Below are 25,703 nucleotides of genomic sequence, written 5' to 3' on the forward strand. Positions count from 1 at the left end.
AGCAATAGCAAACCACTTCCAAAAATCTTGCCAAGAAAATTGCAGGGACTCAGGCAGTTGCCAGGAGTCAACACTTGAAAGTACCCCTTTTCCAAATATTAAAATAGTTATATCGGTGTAGTTTAAATCTCTTACATAAAGAAAGAAGTGGTATTTTTGTCTCTTCAATTTAATAGTAAGATATGATAGTTGCATAAACTATTGGTAATCCAGAAACTAACTTGATGATAATTTTAAAGAAAACTAAAAAAAACAAGCAATCAAACTTATTTTTCATCAATGTGGGGCAAAAAATCCAATATGACATTCAGCAATTATTATTTCTTGAAAATACTGAAAATGAAAAACACAATAAAATTTCCCTTGATGTAAACCCTTTTGCCTAAATGAAATTGTGTGGTAGGTGAGTCCTAATATCAGCTTCTTCTTCTAATAACAAATTCTTCAGGAATCTTTGGAAACTCCCCATTCCTTTTGTGTGTGGTGAGGTAGACAGTGAAATCTCATCTACAGAAACAGTTTCTTTACTTGTAATAGAATTCTATTTCTAAAACTGAATTAGTTTATTGTTAGTTACTATTAGTTCTTATCCCTTTAGCTGCTTGCAATGAGCGATTATGAAGTATTACATCTGAGATCTAATGGCATAAATAGAAAGATCCCAAATCTAATAAGTGGTAGTAATCTAATGGAAGAAATTATCATTATTTTCAAATGCATACCCATGCCGTCACACTATTCTGCAGTTCCCCAAGTACATTAATTTCTTATTCAAGCAAGGACTTGAACAAAATTGGTTTAACCATGATGCTAGGGCAGCAGAGTCTCTTTTGGGATGACTCAGAGGGTATACGAGTATGCAAGCCGATTGCAGTTCTGCCTTGTAACTAATAGTGGCAACGACTGATGTGGGGGCATCATAAATCCCAGAGTTACCATTGTAGACATGATGATGCTTGGGGTAAAGACTGGTTTGAGATATCTTGGCAGGGTGGGGTGGGATTAATCTAGAGGTGAATAGAAGTTTATTTAACTGGATTAGGGAAAAGTAAAGACTCCTTATGCCAATTGCCCGCTGTATAGAATGAATAGATGCAATTCAAAAAACAGCTATCTATGGGCTTTTATGTATGATTTTATTCATATTCTGTAAAAGGAATGTACAGTTCCTGAATGCCTTATGTTTGGCTCCTTAAACTCCTGCAAATACTGCTGAATTACAATGTTTATAATGTGACATGAGGATATTATTAATGTCCTGGAAGGTAATCATAGACATTATTTAATAATATTTATTTTTATTTAATATAATATAAGCTAAATTAAATCAAATTTGTAGCTAGTCTAACACAATATTTTTTCTTGGGCATTAATATTTTAGAATGTGACCCCCATGACACCATTCAAAAGCCAAGGATGACCAATTACCTAAAACCTAAGAAACACATCTAGCAGAGAGCTAAGGAAAGCATTTAGGTAGAAGACAGAGTGTCCATTTCCTGCAGTGACTCTTTGACGGCTTTTTTACTTGGGAGAACAGAAGAGGGAACCAGACAATGAATCTTTAAAGTCACACTCCAAATGTGGCCACTACAGTCAGCTGTAGAGTTAAAAACAGAATTGTAACTAACAATTTAAGGGCTTCTACAGAGCTCCTATCATTTTGTCTGAGAAAATCCTCAAATGCAAGTGTATCGTCATCTAATTTTATTTCAGCAATTCTGGCCCTCCTCTCCTCCTTTGCTGCCATCTTCTCCAACTTTGCCATGGTGCGCTGTTTTACTTTAACAGAGTACTGGAGAAAGAAAAGAATAGCAAAATGTTATATACAAAACATCTTAACGTACAGTAACTTGTCATACCCAAATCATTCCCATGCACTTCTCTGGCAATGAACCCTTTGAAAAGAACTTGATTAAATATTGCTGTGTTTTTTTAAAGACTCGGATATTGATTACCTAAATCCTATATGCTTTTAAAATAGTGACTTGGATTTTGTGTGTATCTGTGTGGGAGAGACAAGCCTATATATTCCTGTCAAGCAGGGGTAAAATCCAAAATTTTTCGCTACCAGTTCTGTGGGCGTGGCTTGGTGGGTGTGGCAGGGGAAGGATACTGCAAAATCTCCATTCCCTCCCCTCCTGGAGGAAAGATATTGCAAAATCTCCATTCCCACCCCACTCTGGGGTCAGCCAGAGGTGGTATTTGCCGGTTCTCCGAACTACTCAAAATTTCCGCTACCGGTTCTCCAGAACCTGTTAGAACCTGCTGGATTTCACCCCTGCTGTCAAGCCATTGATCATTTTCCCCAAATTACCTCCCTGCAATCATTTCTCACACGTGTGTCACCTTTCTCCATTTTGAAAATTATGAATACCATTTACTGCTACATGATAGATTCAGAAATGTGAGCTGGCCTACAACTACGTGTGTTCTATTTTTTAAAAAGTCTATAAAATCTTGAAATTGCATTATTAACTAGTAGTCCATCATATCCTTTTCTTGATTCTGTAACTAATAAAGAGGAATCATTAGTTCATTCACATCCCATTTAACAAAATAGCCCTACAAGTGTCGGGATTCTTTCTTCTATTCTCTTTGTATCAGCTGCAACTGCTCAGCTTGTCTTCAAACTACTATAGCTTTTCTTAACAGCCTAATATTTTCCTGTTTCAGCTCTCCAAACTGGATCTTTTCACCATGGGTTTTTTTTTTTTTTTTTGTATTCTAGCAAAGTCCACTTTTCCTCATTAGCTGTGACCCACTTCTCCCTCAGCCTAATGATTATGCCATAGCACAAGAATGTGTAAAATTGCACATATATGTCTGTGCATGTTAAAAGCTGCTTTCAGGTAGTTTGTGCTTTAACTGAAACATGCTCTGTTTGTTTGGTCTGCGTATGAAAATAAGTTGGGCTGCTCTGTTCTGGATATTGGAAGATAGTTCTAGTGGGCAAAGAGGCAATAGGAAACAGCCAGGGACATTCCTGGTGACTGAAAGGTGGCAGGGGAAGATAGGAAGGGAAGGCTCTGCAAAGGCCTGGGGCCAATGAGGGTATGCCCTGTTGGGTTCTGCTATATGTTCAAGTGAGCTTAAAATATTCTAATAAAATAATATAGATCTGAAAATTTTCATACAGATAGTCTTCCCTTACAAATAATCATTTAATGACCAGTCAAAGTTACAACAAATCTCCAAAAAGGAACTTATGACCCAGTTCCGGAATTGTGACAGCCACATACGCCCATGGTCATGTGATTGCATTTTGGGTGCTTGGTAACCGGATTACATTTATGGCTGTTTGCAGTGTCCTGTGGTTTTATGAATGGGATTTTTGGTGGGGTTTTTTGCCAGTTTTGGGCTCTTTTGGTTTCTAGCAAAAAAAAAAAAAAATCGCTTTGGATAAAATAGATTTTTTTAACGACTGCTCTGTTGCTTAACAACTAGGGCATCTGTTTAATGACCACCCCCCAAAAAAGTAAAAGCCTGATCACTTAAGGGCCTCCATGACTTATGACCATAATTCTGGGTTGTTATGGTCTTAATAAAGGACTACCTGTATGAGAAATGCTATACAGGTAGATATTTAATTTATTCAATTTAGATACTGCCCAATTCCAACCTAGTTTAGTGTACAATAAAGCCAACAACATTAAAACAGAATGCAAGAATGATAAAAAAAATAAATCCAACTATCTACAGCCACATACAATTCAACAGGAGTTCCAACTAACCTAACCTGAGACCTAGGAGAATAGCTAAATCGCGAAGGTTTTCTAGAATGCCTGCAGAAACATATACACATATACTAGTATTTTTATAAGGTTTATAAAAACTATTACCTCCAATAGAAATAGCTCCTTCTCTTCACTGATGTAATCTGCTATAGACTGTTTGTCACTTTGACAACCTTTAAAAAAATAAATAAAATTTTGTGATTTTTTTTCTCCTGATATTCTGCAGCCTATATTTTTAAAACAAGCTATATGTTATCAATGACTTAATACAAATAAATTGACATTTTAAAAATTGAAATATTAATTGTCTGTCCACATATTAAACTAAAGTTGTATAATGTCAAACCAAAGGATAAGGAAACTATGCTAGAAATAAAGCCAAAATTAAGAATTCAGTAAGTTTAGTTAGTGAGCCCACAAGAGTTTTACAGAGTAGTTCAAGCAAACTACTGTAAAATACCCATTTTGCAGATGACTATGTAGAATATTTCATAAAAGCAAGATTTCTTTTCCTCTTTTGAGGAACATGCTAGAGATGTGCCATCATATTTCGTGGTTTCCTGAAAACAAGAAGAAAACAAATCTACCATACAAGACCTGTTTTTTTCTTTTTTTTTTAGAATAGATTTCAGAGGGTCCCTGTTGATGTTTCAACACAGCTGGATGGGGCTTGGTAAAATGTGTTTGGAAGATAATTTACACCCCTTATACGGATTATATTAAAATGATCTTCTCACCCGTATGGAATGAGTGAGGGGTGAGAAAAAAAAACTCCAGAAAATAGTGTGACTTCACTACTGAGAGTAACATCCAGGTTGGAAGGCACCAACCTAGTAATAAATTGGAAGGAATTCCTTGTTATATGATTCAATGTTTTCAAAGTCTTTATATAATTAGAGCTATGAAGAACAAACAAGAAAAACTTAATGATAGGCATTAGAGATAATCCTCAATTTATGACCAGCATATTGTGGGCAAAATGCTGACTCTGTAAACAGCTTAGAGATAGCTGCGTAGCACTGTAAAGCGGTATATAAGTCTAAGTACTATTACTAAGTGCTATTGCTATTAGTTTAATGACTGTTGTTCACCACAGTGATTTGTAACAGTAACAGTAAAAGAGTTGGAAGGGACCTTGGAGGCAGGGCCGGATTTTCCTATAGGCTAACTAGGCTTCAGCCTAGGGCCTCAAGATCAAAAGGGGCCTACATTCAAATTGTTAGCAAAATTAAAATTACACTTTCACTATAGGTGAAAGGGCCTCATAAGTGGAATAGCCTAGGGCCTCTTTTCATCTAAATCCGGCCCTGCTTGGAGGTCATCTAGTCCAACCCTGCTCACGCAGGAGACCTGTACCAGGGATTCGACCGCCGAACTGCCAACCTTTCTGATCGACAAACTCAGTGTCTTAGCCACTGAGCCACCTAGACAGCCATATGATTCTGCAGTCATATGATCAAAATTGCAACCGGCATGTATTTTTCATGTTTGCAGTGCCCCGGTGTCATATGATTTTCATTCATAACCTTCCCAAGGACCCTGGCAAGCAAAGCCAAAGTGGGAAGCTGGATTCCCTAAATGGCCTTGGCAAAAAAAGGTTGCAAAATAGGATATGACTCACTTAATGACTGCCTAGCTTAGGGGTGGAAGTTGTGGTCGTGAGGTAACAAGGTAAGGACTACCTTACTAATACCTGGTGGGATAACATAAAACCCATGTGTGGAATGCAAGGATTGAAGGGTACCACTTACTCCAAAGAGTAGGCCAGACAAAGGATAGCAGGAGTGACATTAAATGTGAAAGATGTTCACACATTTTTGAGATCCAGGGACTGAAGCACAGGAATACAGTTAAGAGCATTTGGGCAAAAATACCAGAAAGGGAAAACAACAATGATGTTATTGTGTATTAGAAACCACTAAGCTGATCAGAATATCCTGAACCAATCAGAGACATTTTAGAGAAAAGATGCAATAATGGGATACTTACTTCAAGTACTCAACATCTATCAAAACATCAACTCAACCAAGACTGTAAAATCACAAAATTTCTCAGTGTTCCTGCAGTCTATTATTTCTCTAAAATGTTTACTCACACTTTGCAAAAGCAAGAGCCCAATTCAGAGCAGGAAGATCTTTTCCCATTGTTTCTGTTGTTTCTTGTTCGGTGACTTCTTCTAGTTTTCTCAAAGCTTTTCGACATCGGGCTCTTGATGAAATGGTGCTCCTTTCATATGCCTTCAGAGTCTGCTTAGTTTTTCTAATCTAAAATTGAAATCCATGTTTATTGTCTAATTTTAAACATGTATACTGCCTTTCCTAACTGCCTTCCAAATTCATAATCTTCTCAAGGCTGGTCTATGATCATAGTAAAGATTTTATTTTATTTCCACGGTGTCTTAAAATTAAGCACAATGTATAAACATACCGTAATAAAAGCACATCCAAATATTCTTATAGCTCTAACAGTCTTTTTTAAAAAGTTGACATATTTTATTATCCCCAACTCTACATGCATGGGGATGGAGAATGGTATATCAGGAAAAGGAGTTTTTAAAGAAAATCCATTTAGGCAAGTTTTATTGGTTCTGCAGGTTGTCCTCTATATTTTGAATGTATATTATAGTTGTCTGAAATTTGAAAGTAAATTATTGGAATTCCAAATAAATGAGAAACTAAATGGTGACCAAGAGAATTGCTCTGGGATTCATTTAATGTTTTTTCTTCATGTTCTCAAACTACAGTTGAATCTCCATATATTTGTTTCCAATAATAATTATTTCCAATAGTTCACTGAAGAAGAAGGAGCAGAGAAGTAGCAAGATAATAAGAAATGGAGGAGGAGAGGCAAGAAACTTGATTTAAGGAGCTCTGTTAGCCACAATATATGCTACTTTCTTTATTTGGCTCCAAAGAAAGAAGCAGTCCTTTCTCTTTTGGTTGTATAAAATGAATGTTTAAAACATACAGAAAGTTCTGGTTTCTATTTATAATTATTTATATTATTGTTATTACTGTCTTATTTTAAATTGTTGAGTTTTCACTGTGTAAATTATAACAGCAATTAGTCAGTATTATTTCTTATTAGTAAGAAGCCACTATGGTTTGTCTAGGAGACTGCCCTTACCTTTTTTTGGGGTGGGGTGGGGTGGGGTGGGGTGGGGTAAAGCAAACTATGATTCAATGGGATATGTGAAACTGATCCAAACAAAGAGGCCAAGAAGGTACAGTAGTAAGCAGTAGCTGACCAGTAGAATACTTACAATTTCTTTCTCTGTGCATTCAATATCTCTGTAAAGGTAGATTTCAGTGTTGTTCCTTTCAAAAGGAGTTTTTTGCCTGTATTCTTCTGATGGACAATATTAACGAAAAATATTTTAGTACACCTCAAAATGTCAGCACTAACAACAGGCAACAGCAGTTTTGAATTACTAAGTTAGAATGTGTAACAGGTAAACATGGGCTTTTCAATGACACATCAACCAAGTTATTCCCAGATAGCCATTCATGTTAATCTGTTGCAGTAAAAACAGCAGAGGGGCTGTTTTTCAGCTTCTTAAGCACCAAGAGATAATACCTAACTGTTGATATCAACATAATTATAAAATAAATTATATTATAATTTTTATAATACATAAAAAGTTATGTCATAATATAACAGTGCACTTCCTCAAATACCCCCGTTTTCTCTGCTCTAGCGGAAGTATGAACTTCATACTGTAGAGTAGAAATTACATAACTGTTAACTGTGTTACAGGTCATTTGAAGGTTATGTTATGTTACTTGGCATTTAGGGTATAAAGGATGAAGTAGTGTTTTAGTTCAGAGCTCTAAGTGGTAAACCTGGGGACCACCTCTGTCTGTTCCCACCATGCTCTCTAATAATAACACTTCGGGGAATTCTTCAGCAACCCTCCCCAAGACAGTTCCTCTTATTCTAGAGCATAGATATTTTGGAATCCTGTGAAATAGGATTATCATGAAATAAACTTTATGTATTTGCACCTGTCTTACATATACAAAGTTATGTTACTTAAAGAACTACAATTTCCTTAAAAAAGGGAATCAGGAATCATTAGTCCCCCCCCCCCCCCAGATACTGTTGAACAATCATTCTAGGCATCTCTCATCATTGACCATACTGCTAAAAAAGTATAGCAGCATCTCCAGCAAAGCTCCTGTGGCAGAGTGAGATGAGTGGTTATAAAATGGTCTCAGTGTTAAAGGGTGTTTTGTTCTTGTTTGCAAGCACAGTGCATAGGATCATACAAACACTGAGAAGTTTTCTTCCTAATTGGGAAAGCTGAGATCAGTCATATCTGTCTTTTAGTGAAAATATAGAAAGGAATAGATTTCTTAGGCTGTGGAGTATGCTGTTGGTGGATGCTGGACATTGCTGGAGGTGGTATTTGTGCTATGTGGATTGGATATTCTGGGTCAGTCAAGGAACTGATAGAGGAGGGATCTGCAGCTGAGGGACAGAAGGACCTGAAAGGGAGAACTGAAGAGTGGATTGCGGGTGGCAAAGACAACTGCATTTGTAAAGGCCAGATCAGGTATCAGTGAAGACAGTTTGACAAAAGGGCTGGAAATCCAAGAAGTTAAAAAAGTTATATTTTCCCTCTTTCTCTTCTCTAGCACTGATTCCATCTAAGAGTATATCAAAGTGATGATATGGAATATTTGTGGAATCAGAGAACAAGCAGCACAATTAAGAAGCAATAAAAATATCTGTATGTATACTATGTATGCATGTATGCATGCATGCATGCATGTATCTATCTATCTATCATCTATCTATCTATACTTCAGAAAGCTGAGGCCACTATATATACAGATAATCCTTGAATTACGGTCATGCTGATCATTAAGGGGGTCACCATGCAACTACAACTGAATTTTTGACTTTTTTGAGGCAGTTGTTAAGTGAATGTGGGGAACATAAAGCCACAATCATTAAGTGAATCTACTATTTGCAAAAAGGCATTTTTTTTTTTTTGCTAGAAACAGGAAACCAGTTATCAAGCACCCGAAATACAATCACATGATGGGGCTGAACATTGAAATTTTGAATCCAGATCATAATTAGCCCTGGGGAGATCTGTTGTAACTTCAGACTGTTGCTAAATGACCAGTTGTAAGTGAAAGACAAATTGTGTTAGAAATAAATAGAAACCATTTTACTTAAAAGCAATAAACATAATTTAGAGAAGAAATGTAGTGCTTTATTTTTCAGGTGGGCATGGATCCTTGAGGTCATAAAGCATACTAGGTCTCCAAGACCACATTGAAGCACCAGGTTTAGAGAACCACAGTCTCCTTTGCCATAGATGCACCTATGAGAGATCCATACAGTACACAGCTTCTTAACCTACCAATTCAATTCATTTCTCCCATATAGTTAATTATTTCACTAGGGTTTATTTTAGTCTCTATAAATAATATATGAAGAACCTACCAACAATGTGTCACTTTTACCAGATTCCTTCCTTACTAAATTTCTTGATATGCAATTTCTAGAATTAAATAGCTTCCCTAATTAGAATTTTATAATTACAAAGATTACATAAATTTAAAATGTTATTATTACCATCTAGTTCCACAAAAGGACTACGTGTAACACTTGTTGATGCCATTTTCACACAAAATTCTTCTTAGATCTAGTAAAACACAGAAACACAATAGTGAGAAAGTTTGAAATCACATTTTATTCAATCTGCAAGTAAATAATTGAATAATCTGTAATGATACATTTGGCATCCTGAAAATTAAATGGTCCTACATGTGTGCCTATGTGTGTCACACAATTATATTTACAACGTTGCACAAAAAATTTTGTTTTCCCTTTTTCTGATGTTTGAATGCTTATTGATGACTTATCATAGTGTACATCAAACTAAAATGGATGGTGGTGACAGTGGAGAGAGATTTGACAAAGAAATATAAAAGTATGTGGCTCCACTTGTCTTATTATAGGGAACAAGTTTCAAGCTTGAATAGACTCTATTTGTTATCAAAACGAATGTTCATCTGTGCTTTGGGCTCTTGTCTTGTCAATCAGAATTTGGAATCTACCATTGATTGCTCCTAAATTATGAAATATATTGCTCAAAAAAATAAAGGGAACACAAGCAGAAGACATCCGAGATCTGAATGAATGAAATAGCCTAGTTTATACACTGCTCAAACAACTAAAGGGAACACAAAACTACTGTATGTAACGAACAAAGTATTTAATAAGGCTATTTCATTCATTCAGATCTCAGATGTCTTCTGCTTGTGTTCCCTTTATTTTTTTGAGCAGTGTATATTAGCTCCAGAGCTACAATTTTAGAATACATTTTCTCTACAACTGTGACTGGCCTTTAGAAGAGGTATTATTATGCTTTTAGTGAACATATTCTTTTAAATTATCATCAATGTTCTTTTGTTTTGTGCTTTAATGTGTCCTATTTCCATTCTTCTGTTAAATCATGTCCAATTCTCCAAGGCTGCCTGACATGTCCCTGCAGTTTTCTTTCCAGTTTGGTGTAGTGATTAAGGCAGGGGTATCAAACTCGATTTCATTGAGGGCTGCATCAGGGTTATGTTTGACTTCGGGGGGAGCAGGGGTGTTAGGGGGACATGGCCAGCTCAATGTCACTCCTATCAGGGGTGCCTGGAGTGGCCTGAGTGCTCTGCCAGCAAAAACAGGCTCCTGAGCTCCGTTTTCAGCTGCCACAGCCTCCTGCAACCTTCTGCAAATGGAGTTCGGCAGCCCTCCCGAGCTCTGTTTTCATTGACAGAGGAGTGCAGGAGGCTGTGGCAGCCAAAAACGGAGCTTGGGAGCCTGTTTTCGCTGGCAGAAGCACCGTGGGCCAGTTCTTTGCTGTTTCCAGGGTGGCCCCATGGGCCAGATCATATCTAGTCCCCGGGCCTTGAGTCTGACACCCCTGGATTAAGGCATCAGGCTAGAAACTAGGAGATGGCTAATTCTAGTCTCATTTTAGGCCTGAAGCCAACTGGGTCATCTTGGGCCACTTTCTCTTATCCCTAGGAAGTAGGCAATGACATACTACTTTTGAAAAATCTTGCCAGAAAACTACAGAGTCTAATTTAGACAGTCTCTGAGAGTTTAATACAATTTAATGGAAGGGGGGAGAAACCATCTTTACTGTGAGTCTAGTTTTAGAGGTAGTCTTGTCATTCATTCAGTGACCAACCAAAATTAGGATGGTATTAAAGAAAGAAACTTGCTCAAAGCTGCAGCCATTGCAACATCTACACGGTCACACAATTGTGATTTGGGCACTGGCCAACTAGTTACACTTACAATGGTTGCGTTATCCTGTATCATGTGATTGTCATTTCCAATCTTCACTATCTACTTCCAACAAAGTCAAGGGGAAACCAGTAGGAAGTTGCAAATTGTGATTAGATGGCATCACACCTACCAACCACAAGGGATTTGCCTAATCCATCAGAACTGGAACAACTCATAAATCAGCGCAGTCATGACAAATCGTCCTTTATGACAGTTTTGCTAAGCCACAGAGTTCCCAGTCTTAATTACTTACCTCCATTTACTGACAACTATCTGTAGTTTAAATGTATTCAATCCTATTTAGTGACTAAGCAAAGTGGAAGGTGTAAGAGTTGCAGAATTTCTAGGATTTAATAAAATGACTAAAAACTGCTTCTTCCACAAATCCTCCATACACAGAATGTCTTTCTCCAAGACTGGTTTGACCTGGCCCATTCCAGCACTTCTAAATTAAATTTTTATATTGCCATAGGAGGAAGCAGCTACGTCGGCCAGAAAAGTTAACGTCTGCCCGCCTGCTTGCCGTCCTAATCCCGAAAAGGCAGGTGGGCCCAGCGGACAGCTGAGGTGGCTGCAGCCGCTCCATCCTCCGGCGCTTTGCAGAGCTCAAAAGAGTCGGAAGAGACCCCCAACTCACCTTCACCAGCGGAACTTCCTCGGGCGATGGCGCCAACAGCAACCCCAGGCGAGCTACCCGCTCCGGCGCAACCGAGGCACCTGCGCTCGTCCCGATCAGACTGAGGCTTCCCGCGAGGAGACGGTTGAGCCCGGCTGCTGGGCACGAGGCGAGCATTCCCACGGAACTCTGGCTTGGGTTGCGGCCGTTCTCAGGCAGCCGCCAGCCACGGGCCTGCAGGGCAGCGGAAGCTGGCGGTCCTTCCCCGGCAGAGAAGCCCTTGGGCGCACTGGGAGGTCGGGATTCTTCGCCCAGGGGACCTTCGCCCTGCTTCGCCCATAGAATGGGAGGGCGTAGGATCTCTCGCCCTCTTCCACTCTCTCTCCCCACTCCCATCCCCGCGCTCTACTTGGCTTGCGTTTTAATCGGTTCCCTAGCGGTCTGGACTGGGAGACCTGATCCATAAATCTCGGCAGTTTCCGCCCGATCTTGACTCTTAGCCATGAAACAGGGCGGAACTCCTCAGTTCAGCTGCCTTAATCCTTGCGGCTTCATCCCCAATTCTTACCGCGTCTGAACTGGGAAAGAGCTGGTGGCTCGTGTTCAACAAGTCCTTCATTTTTAAAAAACATTATTTACTTTATTCATTAAACATGAAACTCAGTCAACTGAACGTTCAAAAATGCATCACAAATACCATTGACTGGTGCTATTGGTTGATACGGGTGGCTACCAGCGTCCTAGGTATCAACCAAGTACATTATTATTATTATTATTATTATTATTATTATTATTATTATTATTATTATTATTATTATTATTATTATCATATTCTAGTGTCCTAGATATTCTAGTGTCCTAGGTATCAACCAAGTACATCATCATCATCATCATCATCATTATTATTATTATTATTATTTTCATTTTCATTTTCAAGGTATTCTAGTGTCCTAGGTATTCTAGTGTCCTAAGTATCAGCCAAGTATATTATTATTATTATTATTATTATTATTATTATTATTATTATTATTAATTAGTTAAGCATATATAAGATAACAGGTAAAAGTATAAACATAATTTGAATACATGAAAAGAGTAAGATATTAGAACAGGGACTTCAATTTCTTAAGTGCAAGGACATTGCCAGGAAGAGATTTTTTCCCCCTGTAACTGATATTTGTATATGCCTTTATGATTAATCGTAGAGTTTCCTTCTTGTGGGGCACTTAAAATATGATAGGTAAACTTAGCCGAGGGCTATAGTGCATTATAGATGCAACCAGATCCTTTTCTTTCTGTTGCTTTGATGGGTTTGAGCTCAGAACAGGAAGAGTAAATATGATTGTCATTAAGATTCCACAAAATTCGGGCTTCGGGTTTAAAACTGCTACCCTTCATCAAGTATTTGTTCTCATGGAATGCACACCACCCCAGAAGTAAACTCCGTTCATTGGAGCCTAAAGAGGGACCAGGGAGTACCTCAGTTCTATTGAACTCTATGGCAGTTGCTTCCATTGATGCATAAGATTGAGCTAATAATGCTCAAGTACATAGTTTTGAACATGCCTTCTAGAGAACAAGGGAGAGATTGACAATTGAAGTATAATCGATTTGGAAACCGATTTGGGAATAATGGGTATTGCTTTAAGAAAACAATAAAGACTGGCAATTCTACCATACTGATTATAGCCAAGCTTTGTGGTCTGAAGTTCATGCCACACTTTTCTAAATTACTGTAGTTAATCTTAAACTTTTAAAGCTTTGTGCTAAGAGTTTACCCTCTGATATTTTGGAATTATAAGCAAACACTTAAAATAAAATCCCATAAGTAAAATTCATCACAAGAAAGAAACTGTGATTTTGGTGCTCCACAAAGGTCCTAGCCAGCTGTGGCTTGCCATCCAGGCTAACCCCTCAGCCCCCTATATTCTCTTTCTATTCATTCTGATGTGGGAAAAGTGTGTGTGTGTGTGTGTGTGTGTGTGTGTGTTTGTGTGTGTGTGTATGTTCATTTCTTTATTAAACTTCTTTTCTAAAAGTTGTCCCATTTGCCATTTCCAAACCTCTCAACAGATGGAGATTCACAGGTTTCTTCCTTGGTTGAGAAGGCACCTTTTGTATCTAGAAAAGTTATTTTACCTCTGTGCCTGAGTGGGCTGGCTTCTCTGTGGCTGGTTTATATGGTTGGGGCATTTATTTCTTGTTTCAACCATTTCTCATGGCTTCCTCCCCCTCCCCCAAACAATTCCAAATCCCACTGTGCAAATTCAGTTCATTATGGCCCCTAAATCACAGTTCATAGTGGCACTACTAAGCCCATCGCGACTTCCTTTGCGTCTATTTATCAAATATTCAGACAGCCCAGCTTCAGAATGACTCTAGGTACCTTCACGAAATTAAAAAAAAGCACCAAGACATCCCAAGTCAAACCCTCCCACCTTATCTCAAGCCAAAAGTTTCATCACCACCCTTAATCAAAGGGTGGCAAGAGCCAAGTTTGAGGCAGGCAGGGTAGACGATGTAGGTAGGGGAAGGCTATTCCAGAGAATAGCCCCCCCCCCCCCAACTCATCTCTGGAACCGAAGCAAGCTGACTGATAGCACAGGCTCGGGGGTAAACCAAGGGCGACGAAGTGCTACGTATTAAGCCGGGCTGCGCCTCGTCGTGCTGAATGCCAGCCAATAAATTCGGCCCTTGCCGAGAGGTCCACCCTGACCAAGCAAACTTTGCTCCGCGCTCTCCGCCCCCCCCCCCGGAGCCGTTGTCCGGCTCCTTGCCTTGGCTCTGCGGCGGACGAGGCGATGGCCGGCGGTGAGTACAAACTGCTGCTCGAAGGAGCCCAGCAACTGGTGCTTGTTTGCACCCAAGGCGAGCAGTATCTCTTGGAAGCCGGCATGCAGCAGCTGGCCCTGCGGGAAAACGCCAGCGTCGTCATCGGCAAGTAAGTGCGTCTCCGGAGGGGCGATGTGTGGCTGTCTCTGGGCAGAGAGGCATTCCAAATGGCCGTGGCCAGCTCCCCTGGTCTATCAGATGACAGGCGAACGTGAGAAACTGTTGCCTGAGGCAGGGGTCTCCAACCTTGGCAACTTTAAGCATGGCGGACTTCAACTCCCAGAATTCCCCAGCCAGCAAAGATTTTATATGAATTGTTAATCCAAAGTATATAAAAATGACATTGTCTGTTTGAATATGTATTAGAGTTTTGGAAAAGAAAAACTACAATAAAAATTATTTACCAAAAAAAAAAAAGACTCATCTGTAAACAAGCCCAGATCTAGGGCCCAGTTTACTCTTCTTTCCATACTGGTGGATCATAAAACAGTGCTTAAACCACTTGATGAAAGAGGAGATCTTCAGCACTTTTCTTAAGAAGAAAGACATTAGAAAGAAACAGATAATTCCATATAATCTCAAATTGTGGTTTGTTTTCAGAAATGGGTGTATAAAAGCAGTTGGTGATGCAAGGGCCATTCGTGAGCAATTCTCTGGAGCAACTTTTGACAAAATAATTGATTGTTCTGGAAAGTGCATTTTACCAGGTTGGTATGGATTTAAAGATTTATTGCACCAAGCAGAAATTTATATATTTATAGAAGGTCAATCTATGCCTCTATTTGACTTCTTTCTTTTCCCTTGAAATGAAAAGGACTGGGTAAAGGACACAGGACATTCTGAAAGAAAGATGGCTGTGTCAAATTGGATGTATCTGTTGAGCATGCCAGGACTTTTAATCTATAATATGTAAAATCAAAACTTCAGCTAGAGCAGAATGTGGCAGCAGGTGTCAGGCCCAGCCCAAAAATGACATAGAAGAATCCAACCAAAGTTCAGTTTTTTATTTTCTTACATGATATAGACAGAATCTTGCTAGACTTAACCTATACTATTCTAACCCTAATGGAAATATCCTGGGAGATTCTAGGGAGTAGTTATCCTAAATCTCTTCCTCTGTCTCCAATCTAGCTCCAGGCCTCTTATCTTGCCCCACTTCTTGGAACATATTCCCACCTTCCAAGGAAACTGACTCTTAACTGTAGTCCATCACACCATCTCCCCTTTTATAGACACAAACCATCACATGTTAGTGATGTTGGTTTTTAGGACATGTGATACCACTGCTTTACAAGGTGCAGTTCAAGCATTCATGCCTTGGAACTGGGCTACTCTTCTCAATTTTTTCTATTATTAATCCTGTTACAATTGCATCCTTCTCTACCTGGTGTTCCCCAGAGATCTTCAGAGACTGCATTTCTCACAATCCCCCAGCCAGCACCACAATTACAAAACTGCCTGAAAGTTCTTAGGTTAGGCATTTCTTCCCAACTTGACAGAACTGACAGAACTGTTGTCAAGATTGTATGCTGCCTTGAGAGCTCCTTTGTGTTCTTGAAGGTTTTCCTGGTCAAAGAATGAGTAGCACAAAAACAACCTTCAACTGTCTAATATGTATATGTTAAGCAGGCAGCATAGAGTTAGATCAAGAAGCTTCAGAACTGAAATACCAGCAAAACCAGAAAAAGAATACATTAAAAAATGCCCTGAAGAATATAAAGATTTAATATGATTTAATACTTCCATCTATGGTTAGCTGGATGCATATTTACAAGAATTATGCCATAGCAAAATTTCTAAATAAATAAAATAAAATAAAATAAATAACCCCAGGCAGGACATAATGGATCCACTGTCCTGAGTCTCAGCAGCTGGAATTCAGATAAAAGTGAAATATCGTATTTGGGCCAGTCACTGTCTTTCACCCCAGTCTATCTCAAAGTATTGTTGTGAAGATAAAATCGATGTGGAAATACTATATATACACCACCATGAGCTCCTGTAGAAAGATGGGGTTTAAATCTAGCAAGTAAATAAATAAATCAAATTACAATTACACTTTTTGTTAGACTCTGTAGAAATTGCATGAATATTTTCAAAGACAAGGGATGATTAATCTCTTTCTAGTCAATTGCTACAATATTACATGCAAACAACAGTTTCTCTCCTCTCTGTTTCATGTTCTCAATTTCTAAACATGCAATGTAAGACATTTGCTGACTGTATGATTCATTATTAAAGTTTGGAAGTTTGGTACTTCTCTCTTCTGTACTAATGGATAACTTTGAAAACTCCAGAATTCATATTTACTTTATATTTACTTTATTTTTAATTAGGACTAGTAGATGCACACACACATCCTGTATGGGCTGGTGACAGGGTGCATGAATTTGCAATGAAGGTAAGTTACAACATTTAGAGAAGATTTGGGTTTCTTGCTGTTATGCTGTATGTGCCTGAAGTGCTTTTCTGTTTGCTTTGGAAATGGAGAAATATTGTAACCTTGGGTGCAGTCATTGACTCCATAGTCCCTGAGATACTGGCAACAACAGAATAATGTATGACTTCATTTATGCCTTTTATAAGTTTGATAAAAATGCGGTTCTTGAATTTTCTCTGAAAGTTAATTGTTGTAAATTCATCAATAATTTTTTCTAATATTGCACTTGAAAAAGCTGTTTTAACCCACAAATAAAAATAGTTAAAATTTAAAGACATGACCAATGTTGTGCCATAGATAATTTTGCTATCAAAAGGAGTTGATGTTTACTTAAACATACATCAACTCCTTGTTTTTAAGAGAAGTTTTGGATTGCATGAATAGATATAATAAGCCAAGCTTTGCAGGGCATTTAACCAGAGGTGAGCTTCACATAATTTAACAACTGGTTCACCCAGAATCCAAAATGTGAGCAAGCGTGCTGGGGCAGGTGGGCAGGCCCAGCCGCTGGCTGTAACTACAGGTTCACCGGTGGGGTTCGCTGAATCCCACCCCTGCATTTAACGCTTTGTCTTGAAATTAGCTATTTTTTTTGATCCCAAAAAAGTACCATCTTTTTACACATCTGCCACAGATGGCATTCTTGATTTTATTTATTTTTGGAAAACTTTCAACAGGAAGAGTATATAATTTTTAAAAATTGTCAGGTTCTGATATATCTGTGTAAGTCCATAATCAGATCTTCTGATTTAAGAGGGCAGTATGCCAAATACCTCTGCAGATTCTGTAAGTTTTTCCTTACTCTGTTTGGCTGCAGAGCTGGGTTTAAACAATGTAAATGTCAAATTATCTGCAAGGATGCTTAATAAATATAATATATCTCCAGATTTAATTGCTTGACTTTGATTGTTAGTGCACAGTGCAATTGCTAGGGCTCCTAAAACCAAATTAAATGAAAGAACTTATTTGGCATCCTTGTTTAGTATCTCACAAAATTACAATGAAGTATGATTATTGCCAAGTCTTATTTGCACACTTGTACAAATATAAATCTGATCAATCACATTAGCAAAATAGGGCCTGAACTTATATATTTTAAGTCTCTGGAAAACTGAATGCCTTTAAAAAGCCAGTGAACATATAGCTGAGTCATATTAACCATACAATATTTGATATTTTCTAAGGCAGAATATATTTCTTTTGTTGTCTAAACAATATATTTAAGATGATTGGTGATATTTTGTATATAATTTATACAAATTAATCTAAATTAAGAAGTAAAATTAGTCTACAGGAGATTATCTCCTGTGGAACCTTTCCCAATTTTGGAATTAAAGTTATTTTAGAATCTTTCCAGGAGAGCTTTCCTGATGCAATACTCTGGACTTTGTCCCAAGCACACGTTTCATGGATGATTCTGTTTAAGTTGGCAGGTGCTTCCTATATGGATATTCATCAAGCTGGAGGAGGAATACATTTCACTGTGGAGCAGACTCAGAAAGCCCGAGAAGATGAACTCCTTAAAAGTTTCAAAATCCGTCTGTTACAGATGCTCCGAGCAGGCACCACTTTGGTTGAATGCAAAAGTGGATATGGTTTAAATCTGGAAACAGAAATTAAGATGCTCAGGGTCATTGAACAGGCTAAAAAGGAATTGGACATTGGTATTTCTTCCACCTACTGTGGAGCCCATGCAGTTCCTAGGTAATTATGTGTTGTTTTGTCTATAAAATCACTTAGAGTTAGAGTTGGGCACAGATGACTTTTCAGAATTCTCCACTAAATTTTTGAGCAAACATATAGTGTGGTTGAATTTTCTTGACTTTTTAGGTGAAGGAGAAATTATCTGACAATTTCTAAAGTCAGAACTGAGCAATTGTGGCATAGTGGTTAGAATGCAGTATTGCAGGCTAACTCTGCCAACTGCCAGCAGTTCGATCCTGACTGGCTCAAGGTTGACTCAGCCTTCCTTGCTTCCGAGTTTGGTAAAATGAGGATCCAGATTATTGAGGGAAATATACTAACTCCGTAAAGCGCTTAGAGAGGGCTGTAAAGCACTGTGAAGTGGTATGTAAGTCTAAGTACAATTGCTATTGCTACTTCGTGTGAAAGTACAATCACTCCTGAAAAAGCACAATAAAAGGAAGGAGTTTTTTCATAATGACTTTCTGCAGGAAATAATGGAAAGTGGGAAGCCAGGGTGTTGCAGACTGAGGGGGAGATGATTGTACAATGGAAGACATTAATAATATCCACTGGTCACCTATAATTAAACAGTTCTTATTTCATCTATTGATTTTTAGGCATAAAAGGACGAGGAGCATACACTGCTCAATTCAACTGATTTTGCAGATTTGTTTTATTTTCTCTTTAACAGAGGGAAAAATGCTACAGAAGCTGCTGATGACATTATCAACACCCATCTTCCTAAACTCAAGGAACTTGATCTTAATGGTGAAATGCATGTTGACAATATAGACGTCTTCTGTGAGAAGGGAGTCTTTGATCTGAGTTCTACCAAAAGAATTCTTCAGGCTGGAAAAGCTATAGGATTACAAATGAACTTCCATGGGGATGAGCTGCATCCAATGAAAAGTGCTGAGGTATGCCTTTGCTAAAACGCCTTTGCTTTTGATTCTGTTCTGAGATAAGAGCAAAGCCAAATATATCATGATAACGTGCAGTGCAACATTCTGGCAATAAGTAACAGAGAAATGTAGCAGCAGCATATGAGGTTTAATCTTTTAGAAAGCTGAACCTCCTAACCTTTGCTGATCACTTTTCAAACATTCATTTTGTTTATCTTTTCCTTATGATGTAAAATTAAAGAATGAACTCTCCTTTTTATCTTTTTCGTTGTATTAAAAAATACAGTTTAATAGTTGCTGCATCATACTTTGATTATTCAAAAAATTATCATTACTATTGTCTGATAATTTATATAATACAGTATATTCCAATATAAGCTTCAACTAAACAGTATTTAAAAGGTGATATCCCAAATATATTTCATCTATTTAATGAACTAAAGCAAAAAAATAAAGTTATGGATTATAATTTAATGTCATCTCTTTCTTCTGGTAGTTATTCATGTTTTGCTTAGGAAAAAATAACTCAAGCAAACATACAGGTGAAACTCAAAAAATTAGAATATCGTGCAAAAGTTCATTTATTTCAGTAATGCAATTTAAAAAGTGAAACTAATATATGAGATAGACTTATTACATGCAAAGCGAGATAGTTCAAGCCGTGATTTGTTATAATTTTGATGAGTATGCTCATCAAAGTACAGCTCATGAAAACCTCAAATTCGCAATCTCAGAAAATTAGAATATTGTGAAAAGGTTCAATATTCTAGGCTCAAAGTGTCCCACTCTAATCAGCTAATTAAGCCATAACACCTGCAAAGGGTTCCTGAGCCTTTAAATGGTCTCTCAGTCTGGTTCAGTAGGAATCACAATCATGGGAAAGACTGCCGAACTGACAGTTGTGCAGAAAACAATCATTGACACCCTCCATAAGGAGGGAAAGCCTCAAAAGGTAATTGCAAAAGAAGTTGGATGTTCCCAAAGTGCTCTATCAAAGCACATTAATAGAAAGTTATGTGGAAGGGAAAAGTGTGGAAAAAAAAGGTGCACAAGCAGCAGGGATGACCGCAGCCTGGAGAGGATTGTCAGGAAAAGGCCATTCAAAAGTGTTGGGGACTTTCACAAGGAGTGGACTGAGGCTGGAGTCAGTGCATCAAGAGCCACCACACACAGGCAGATCCTGGACATGGGCTTCAAATGTTGTATTCCTCTTGTCAAGCTGCTCCTGAACAACAAACAACGTCAGAAGCATCTTACCTGGGCTAAAGAAAAAAAGAACTGGTCTGTTGCTCAGTGGTCCAAAGTCCTCTTTTCTGACGAGAGCAACTTTTGCATCTCATTTGGAAACCAAGGACCCAGAGTCTGGAGGAAAAATGGAGAGGCACACATTGCAAGATGCTTGAAGTCCAGTGTGAAGTTTCCACAGTCTGTGTTGATTTGGGGAGCCATGTCATCTGCTGGTGTTGGTCCACTGTGCTTCATTTAAGTCCAGGGTCAACGCAGCCTGGAGATTTTGGAGCACTTCATGCTTCCTTCCGCAGACAAGCTTTATGGGGATGCTGACTTCATTTTCCAGCAGGACTTGGCACCTGCCCACACTGCCAAAAGTCCCAAAACCTGGTTCAATGACCATGGGATTACTGTGCTTGATTGGCCAGCAAACTCGCCTGACCTGAACCCATAGAGAATCTATGGGGCATTGCCAAGAGAAAGATGAGAGACATGAGACTGAACAATGCAGAAGAGCTGAAGGCCGCTATTGAAGCATCCTGGTCGTCCATAACACCTCAGCAATGCCACAGGCTGATAGCATCCATGCCACGCCGCATTGAGGCAGTAATTGATGTAAAAGGGGCCCAAACCAAGTACTGAGTACATATGCATGCTTATACTTTTCAGAGGTCCGATATTGTTCTATGTACAATCCTTGTTTTATTGATTTCATGTAATATTCTAATTTTCTGAGATTGTGAATTTGGGGTTTTCATGAGCTGTAAGGCATAATCATCAAAATTATGACAAATCAAGTCTTGAACTATCTCGCTTTGCATGTAATGAGTCTATCTCATATATTAGTTTATGAAAAACTAAGTTGCATTACTGAAATAAATGAACTTTTGCACGATATTCTAATTTTTCAAGTTTCACCTGTAGACACATAAAAAAGCAGCACATTTCATAGTGATCTCTAAAGGCATCTGAAAGCTTATGCACTAATTTCGATCATAATATACCATGCCCATATTTAGATATCATGATAAACCACAGTTATGAACAATGGGAATTTGACTGCATGCTCCTTTCTCCCCTTCCTTATTTTCATCTGACCAAGAGGAATCCAGATATGTTTTATGCCTCCTCTGTCAGATAATAACCCATCATATGATAAATCCTTTCTCAGCCCCTTCTGGTTTTCCAGGAAAGAGAGGAGGGGTTAGATTCCAGGAGCTGGACTCATTATATTGCATTAAGCCAGGTTCTTCCAATTATTTTCAGGCAAGGGTTACACTTAGTTTTGAATTATATAAAGGAGGCCACATTTCATGAAGTAGTAGTCGAAGGACAAATTAACAAAATATTATTTAACTGGGTTGACAATTAATTTAATAAATTTCTATATTTTTATTACTTCCCCCTTTCACTTAAAAATAAAACATAATATGCTAACTTTTGAAAGAGTTTTGGGTTACTCTGAAACTTTTGGAATATTATAGACCTGAGTTTCATACTTGTAAAATCATGTTTTCATGTGATATGCAAATGTGACCAGGAAGTATCTGAAGCAGTGACTGTTTTAGCTGGCATTTTATAATCTATTGTTGCTTTATATTATTATTCTTAAAATTGGATCTTATTTGCATATTTTACATTTCATTCTTCTTTGTCACCTTACATTTGGCACAATAGCTTGGAGCTGAACTGGGTGCACAAGCTATAAGTCACCTAGAAGAAATTAGTGATGAAGGAATTGTTGCCATGGCCCAGGCAAAATGTGCAGCTGTCCTATTGCCAACCACTGCCTACATCCTGAGGTAAATGCAATTCTTTAATATGGATATTAGGCTTTATATAAATATTTTATATTGGGGAAGGCTGTACAAGGTATACCTCTCATGGAACTCAGTGGGCCCTACAACTGAGTCAACACACTTAGAATTATGTTACATAGCTTTAGTTTCAAATTAAATATTGACTTTGCACAACTTGAAAGACTACTGAAAACCAAAGTCCAGTTTAGAATATACTTATATTCTAAAAGATTTTAAATCTTTTAAAATCTAAGAGTACAACTCTAGGGAGCTCACAGTAACAATAAAACTAAATAATAGCATATGAAACAAGGATCCTTTTTTAAAAAATATCAACAAATTCAGTGTTCAATAAGGATGAGTTAGCAGGTCTGTATTATCTAAGTTTTCTATAACATGCTTACTCTTATTCTGGTATTTCACGCAATAGAAAACAGCAATCTTGGAAATTTTTGATATACTGGTTAAGGCTGAAATAATGGGCTAGTAAAGTCAGCTATTCATTCCATATGAACAAGAATGTCCATGTGAGCGGAATTCTCACACAACCAGGTCACAAAGAGGATCCAAGATTCAAGGGAGTTCCATGCTTACTATCCACGACCATATAAAATCTGATGGTCATGTAGAGATGATGGAGATAAGAATTCCATTGCTTCCATTGAGAGTTTCAACTAAGCTCTGCTAAAATATTCTTTATGTCACCTGTGGGTCTCTGTGTGTATACTGTATATGTTCTTATTTTTGACAGCCTTTATATTTTGAATTAGAATCCATATTCATGTAAGACTTAAATGTGTCTTATGTCCAAGCATCCATGCACAGGAGTGAATTATAAATCATTTTTTTAATTTTCTAGTTCTGGTGTTTCTAATTAAAACTTTGTCAGGGTTAAAATATATATTCATAATGTAATGTTACCATCCTGAATCTCTTATAATCCCATTACAGAAAAAAATCTCTTTTTTCCCTTTTGTAATGTTAGAACAGGGGACACGGTGGCTCAGTGGCTAAGACACTGAGCTTGTGATTGAAAGGTTTACAGTTCGGTAGTTCGAATCCCTAGCACCATGTAACGGAGCTCCCATTACTTGTTCCAGCTTCTGCCAACCTAGCAGTTTGAAAGCATGTAAAAATGCAAGTAGAAAAATAATAACCACCTTTGGTGGGAAGGTAACAGCGTTCTATGCGCCTTCAGCATTTAGTCATGTCGGCCACATGACCATGGAGACATCTTCAGACAGCACTGGCTCTTTGGCTTTGAAACTGAGATGAGCACTGCCCCCTAGAGCCAGGAACGACTAGCACATATGTGCGAGGGGACCTTTACTGTTAGAACATTTGAAATTATATATGGTGAATGATCCAATGCATTTAATTTTGTTTTTCCAATACTTTTTTTTTTCTTTTTCTTTTAGATTGAAACAGCCTCAAGCTAGAAAAATGTTGAAAGAGGGAGTGATTGTGGCTCTTGGCAGTGATTTTAATCCAAATGCTTACTGTTGTTCTATGGTAATGCTGCCATACTGGTGGTTATTGGAACCATAATGATTGTTCATTGACTGTTCCTTTTCTTCTTATAGTCTCAGAATGTAGATATAAAAATATTCTGTTTCATTTTTTATATTGGTGACCTATGAATTTAATTATGAAATGAATACTGGATAGTATGAAGTAGCCTTGTGCATAAAACAATTTTCCACAAGATTTTCCAGAAAGAAAATGCTTTTGAACACTTGAAATCCATGCAGATAGACCTGAGTTTCTCAAATGTAATGCATGGGTCAAATAGAGATCATTATTCTCTGTTTTGTAGACTCTGGATCTCCCAAGATTATATTGCCAAAGTAGGGTTTCAAACCATTAAGTAACGGCAGTGCAATTTTGGAAAACTGCCCATCCACAAAACATAAACAGTTCCCCAAACTTCTATCTCCCACCCACCCCCTTCCACCCCCAAAATGATAAGAAATGGCTGAAATTGTCATTCCTGTCCCCTCTGCTGAAATCATTACATCCTGGTCAGGTTCTCTGAGGCACTGAGCTACTAAAAAAGTAATTAATAAAACAGAATGTGATTATCTGTTCCCTTTTGTCTCTTCCATTGTACGAATCAGAATGCCTGCAGAATTCCATAAAATAGTGTTCAAAATGCCTGACATTGCTTATGGTTTGAATCATGCCATAGTTTGGAATTCAAATAAAACTGAGCTTGGAAGCTTTCAGAAGTGACTGATGTAACTGTTGATCTATTTTGTAAATTCTGACAGCACTTTTGGTTTTTTTCATTAGCTGATGGTCATGCATTTAGCCTGTGTAAACATGAAGATGTCCATGAAAGAAGCCTTAGCTGCTGCCACCATTAATGCTGCTTATGCTCTTGGGAGATCTCACACCCATGGGTCTATTGAAAAAGGCAAACAAGGAGATTTCATTATCATTAACTCTCCAAGGTAAGAGGGTAAAGTATTCATTTGTGTTGACATTATTGGAAATTAGTTAGACTGCACTATCTAGGAAAGTATTATAAGCAATAATGCTATTACTAATAACAAAAGTTGAAATTTCCTTTGAGTCACGCTTGGTTCATAGTGATTTCCTAACTATTTATGCCTTCCTTTAAATATGAAGGCACTTAACCTTACTATCCTGTGCTTGTTTATCGTTTTTGATCATGCAGACTATCTAGTATTCTATTCTCTGCATAAAATATAATTATCTACTTCTTTTAGGTGGGAACATTTAATCTATCAATTTGGCGGCCATCAAGAATTGATTGAATATGTAATTATTAAAGGAAATATTGTTTACAAAAATGACAGCATTCTGCAATACTAGGTATATTCTATAAGAATAAATACCACAGTTGCCAGATCTCCAAAGTGCACACAGAACAGTAAGATCTCACATTTATGTAAAACCTGAATGTTATGCTTATGTACCATACACAAGTCCAGGATTTAATTGATGTTCATTCCTATTTTTAATGAAAACAATGGCTTATTTCATTTTTAACGTTTCTTTTTCTCAGCAAATTATAAAATAAATATATATAGGTGTTAAATCTCTTCAGTTTCTTTCAATTATAGTTCATCAATATGATTTGTAATTAGAGTAACAATACAATAAAGAAGATTCAAATAACTGCACATTTGTTAT

The 25,703-nt window shown here is 37.8% G+C and overlaps 3 protein-coding genes across 3 annotated transcripts in view; 1 reads left to right on the top strand and 2 right to left on the bottom strand.

The window, feature by feature from the left end:
* CCDC38 (coiled-coil domain containing 38) overlaps positions 1–9,372 on the bottom strand; it is a 29,397-nt gene extending 20,025 nt beyond the window's left edge. The window contains exons 1-5 of the mRNA XM_070947888.1: positions 9,327–9,372; positions 7,000–7,085; positions 5,833–6,001; positions 3,843–3,910; positions 1,632–1,795 (exon numbers count right to left, since the gene is read on the bottom strand). Of these exons, the coding sequence (XP_070803989.1) occupies positions 1,632–1,795; positions 3,843–3,910; positions 5,833–6,001; positions 7,000–7,085; positions 9,327–9,372 (533 nt within the window). The remainder of the gene's footprint in view (positions 1–1,631; positions 1,796–3,842; positions 3,911–5,832; positions 6,002–6,999; positions 7,086–9,326) is intronic.
* Positions 9,373–14,438: 5,066 nt separating this feature from the next.
* On the top strand, positions 14,439–25,677 carry AMDHD1 (amidohydrolase domain containing 1). Its single transcript, XM_070948089.1, has 9 exons — positions 14,439–14,596; positions 15,088–15,194; positions 16,824–16,888; positions 18,354–18,631; positions 19,305–19,530; positions 22,423–22,547; positions 23,963–24,056; positions 24,837–24,997; positions 25,277–25,677. Exons 1-9 carry the CDS (start codon positions 14,457–14,459, stop codon positions 25,380–25,382), a joined length of 1,302 nt encoding a protein of 433 aa, XP_070804190.1. The 5' UTR covers positions 14,439–14,456; the 3' UTR covers positions 25,383–25,677.
* The window catches only part of HAL (histidine ammonia-lyase), a 30,566-nt gene continuing 29,555 nt past the window's right edge, over positions 24,693–25,703 (bottom strand). The window contains exon 21 of the mRNA XM_070948086.1: positions 24,693–24,948. The gene's annotated coding sequence lies outside the window, so the exon portion shown is untranslated. The remainder of the gene's footprint in view (positions 24,949–25,703) is intronic.

Source organism: Pituophis catenifer, unplaced genomic scaffold (assembly GCF_029215685.1).
Source record: "Pituophis catenifer annectens isolate HBS135680 unplaced genomic scaffold, rPitCat1.0.hap2 SCAF_7, whole genome shotgun sequence".
NCBI lineage: Eukaryota > Metazoa > Chordata > Lepidosauria > Squamata > Colubridae > Pituophis > Pituophis catenifer.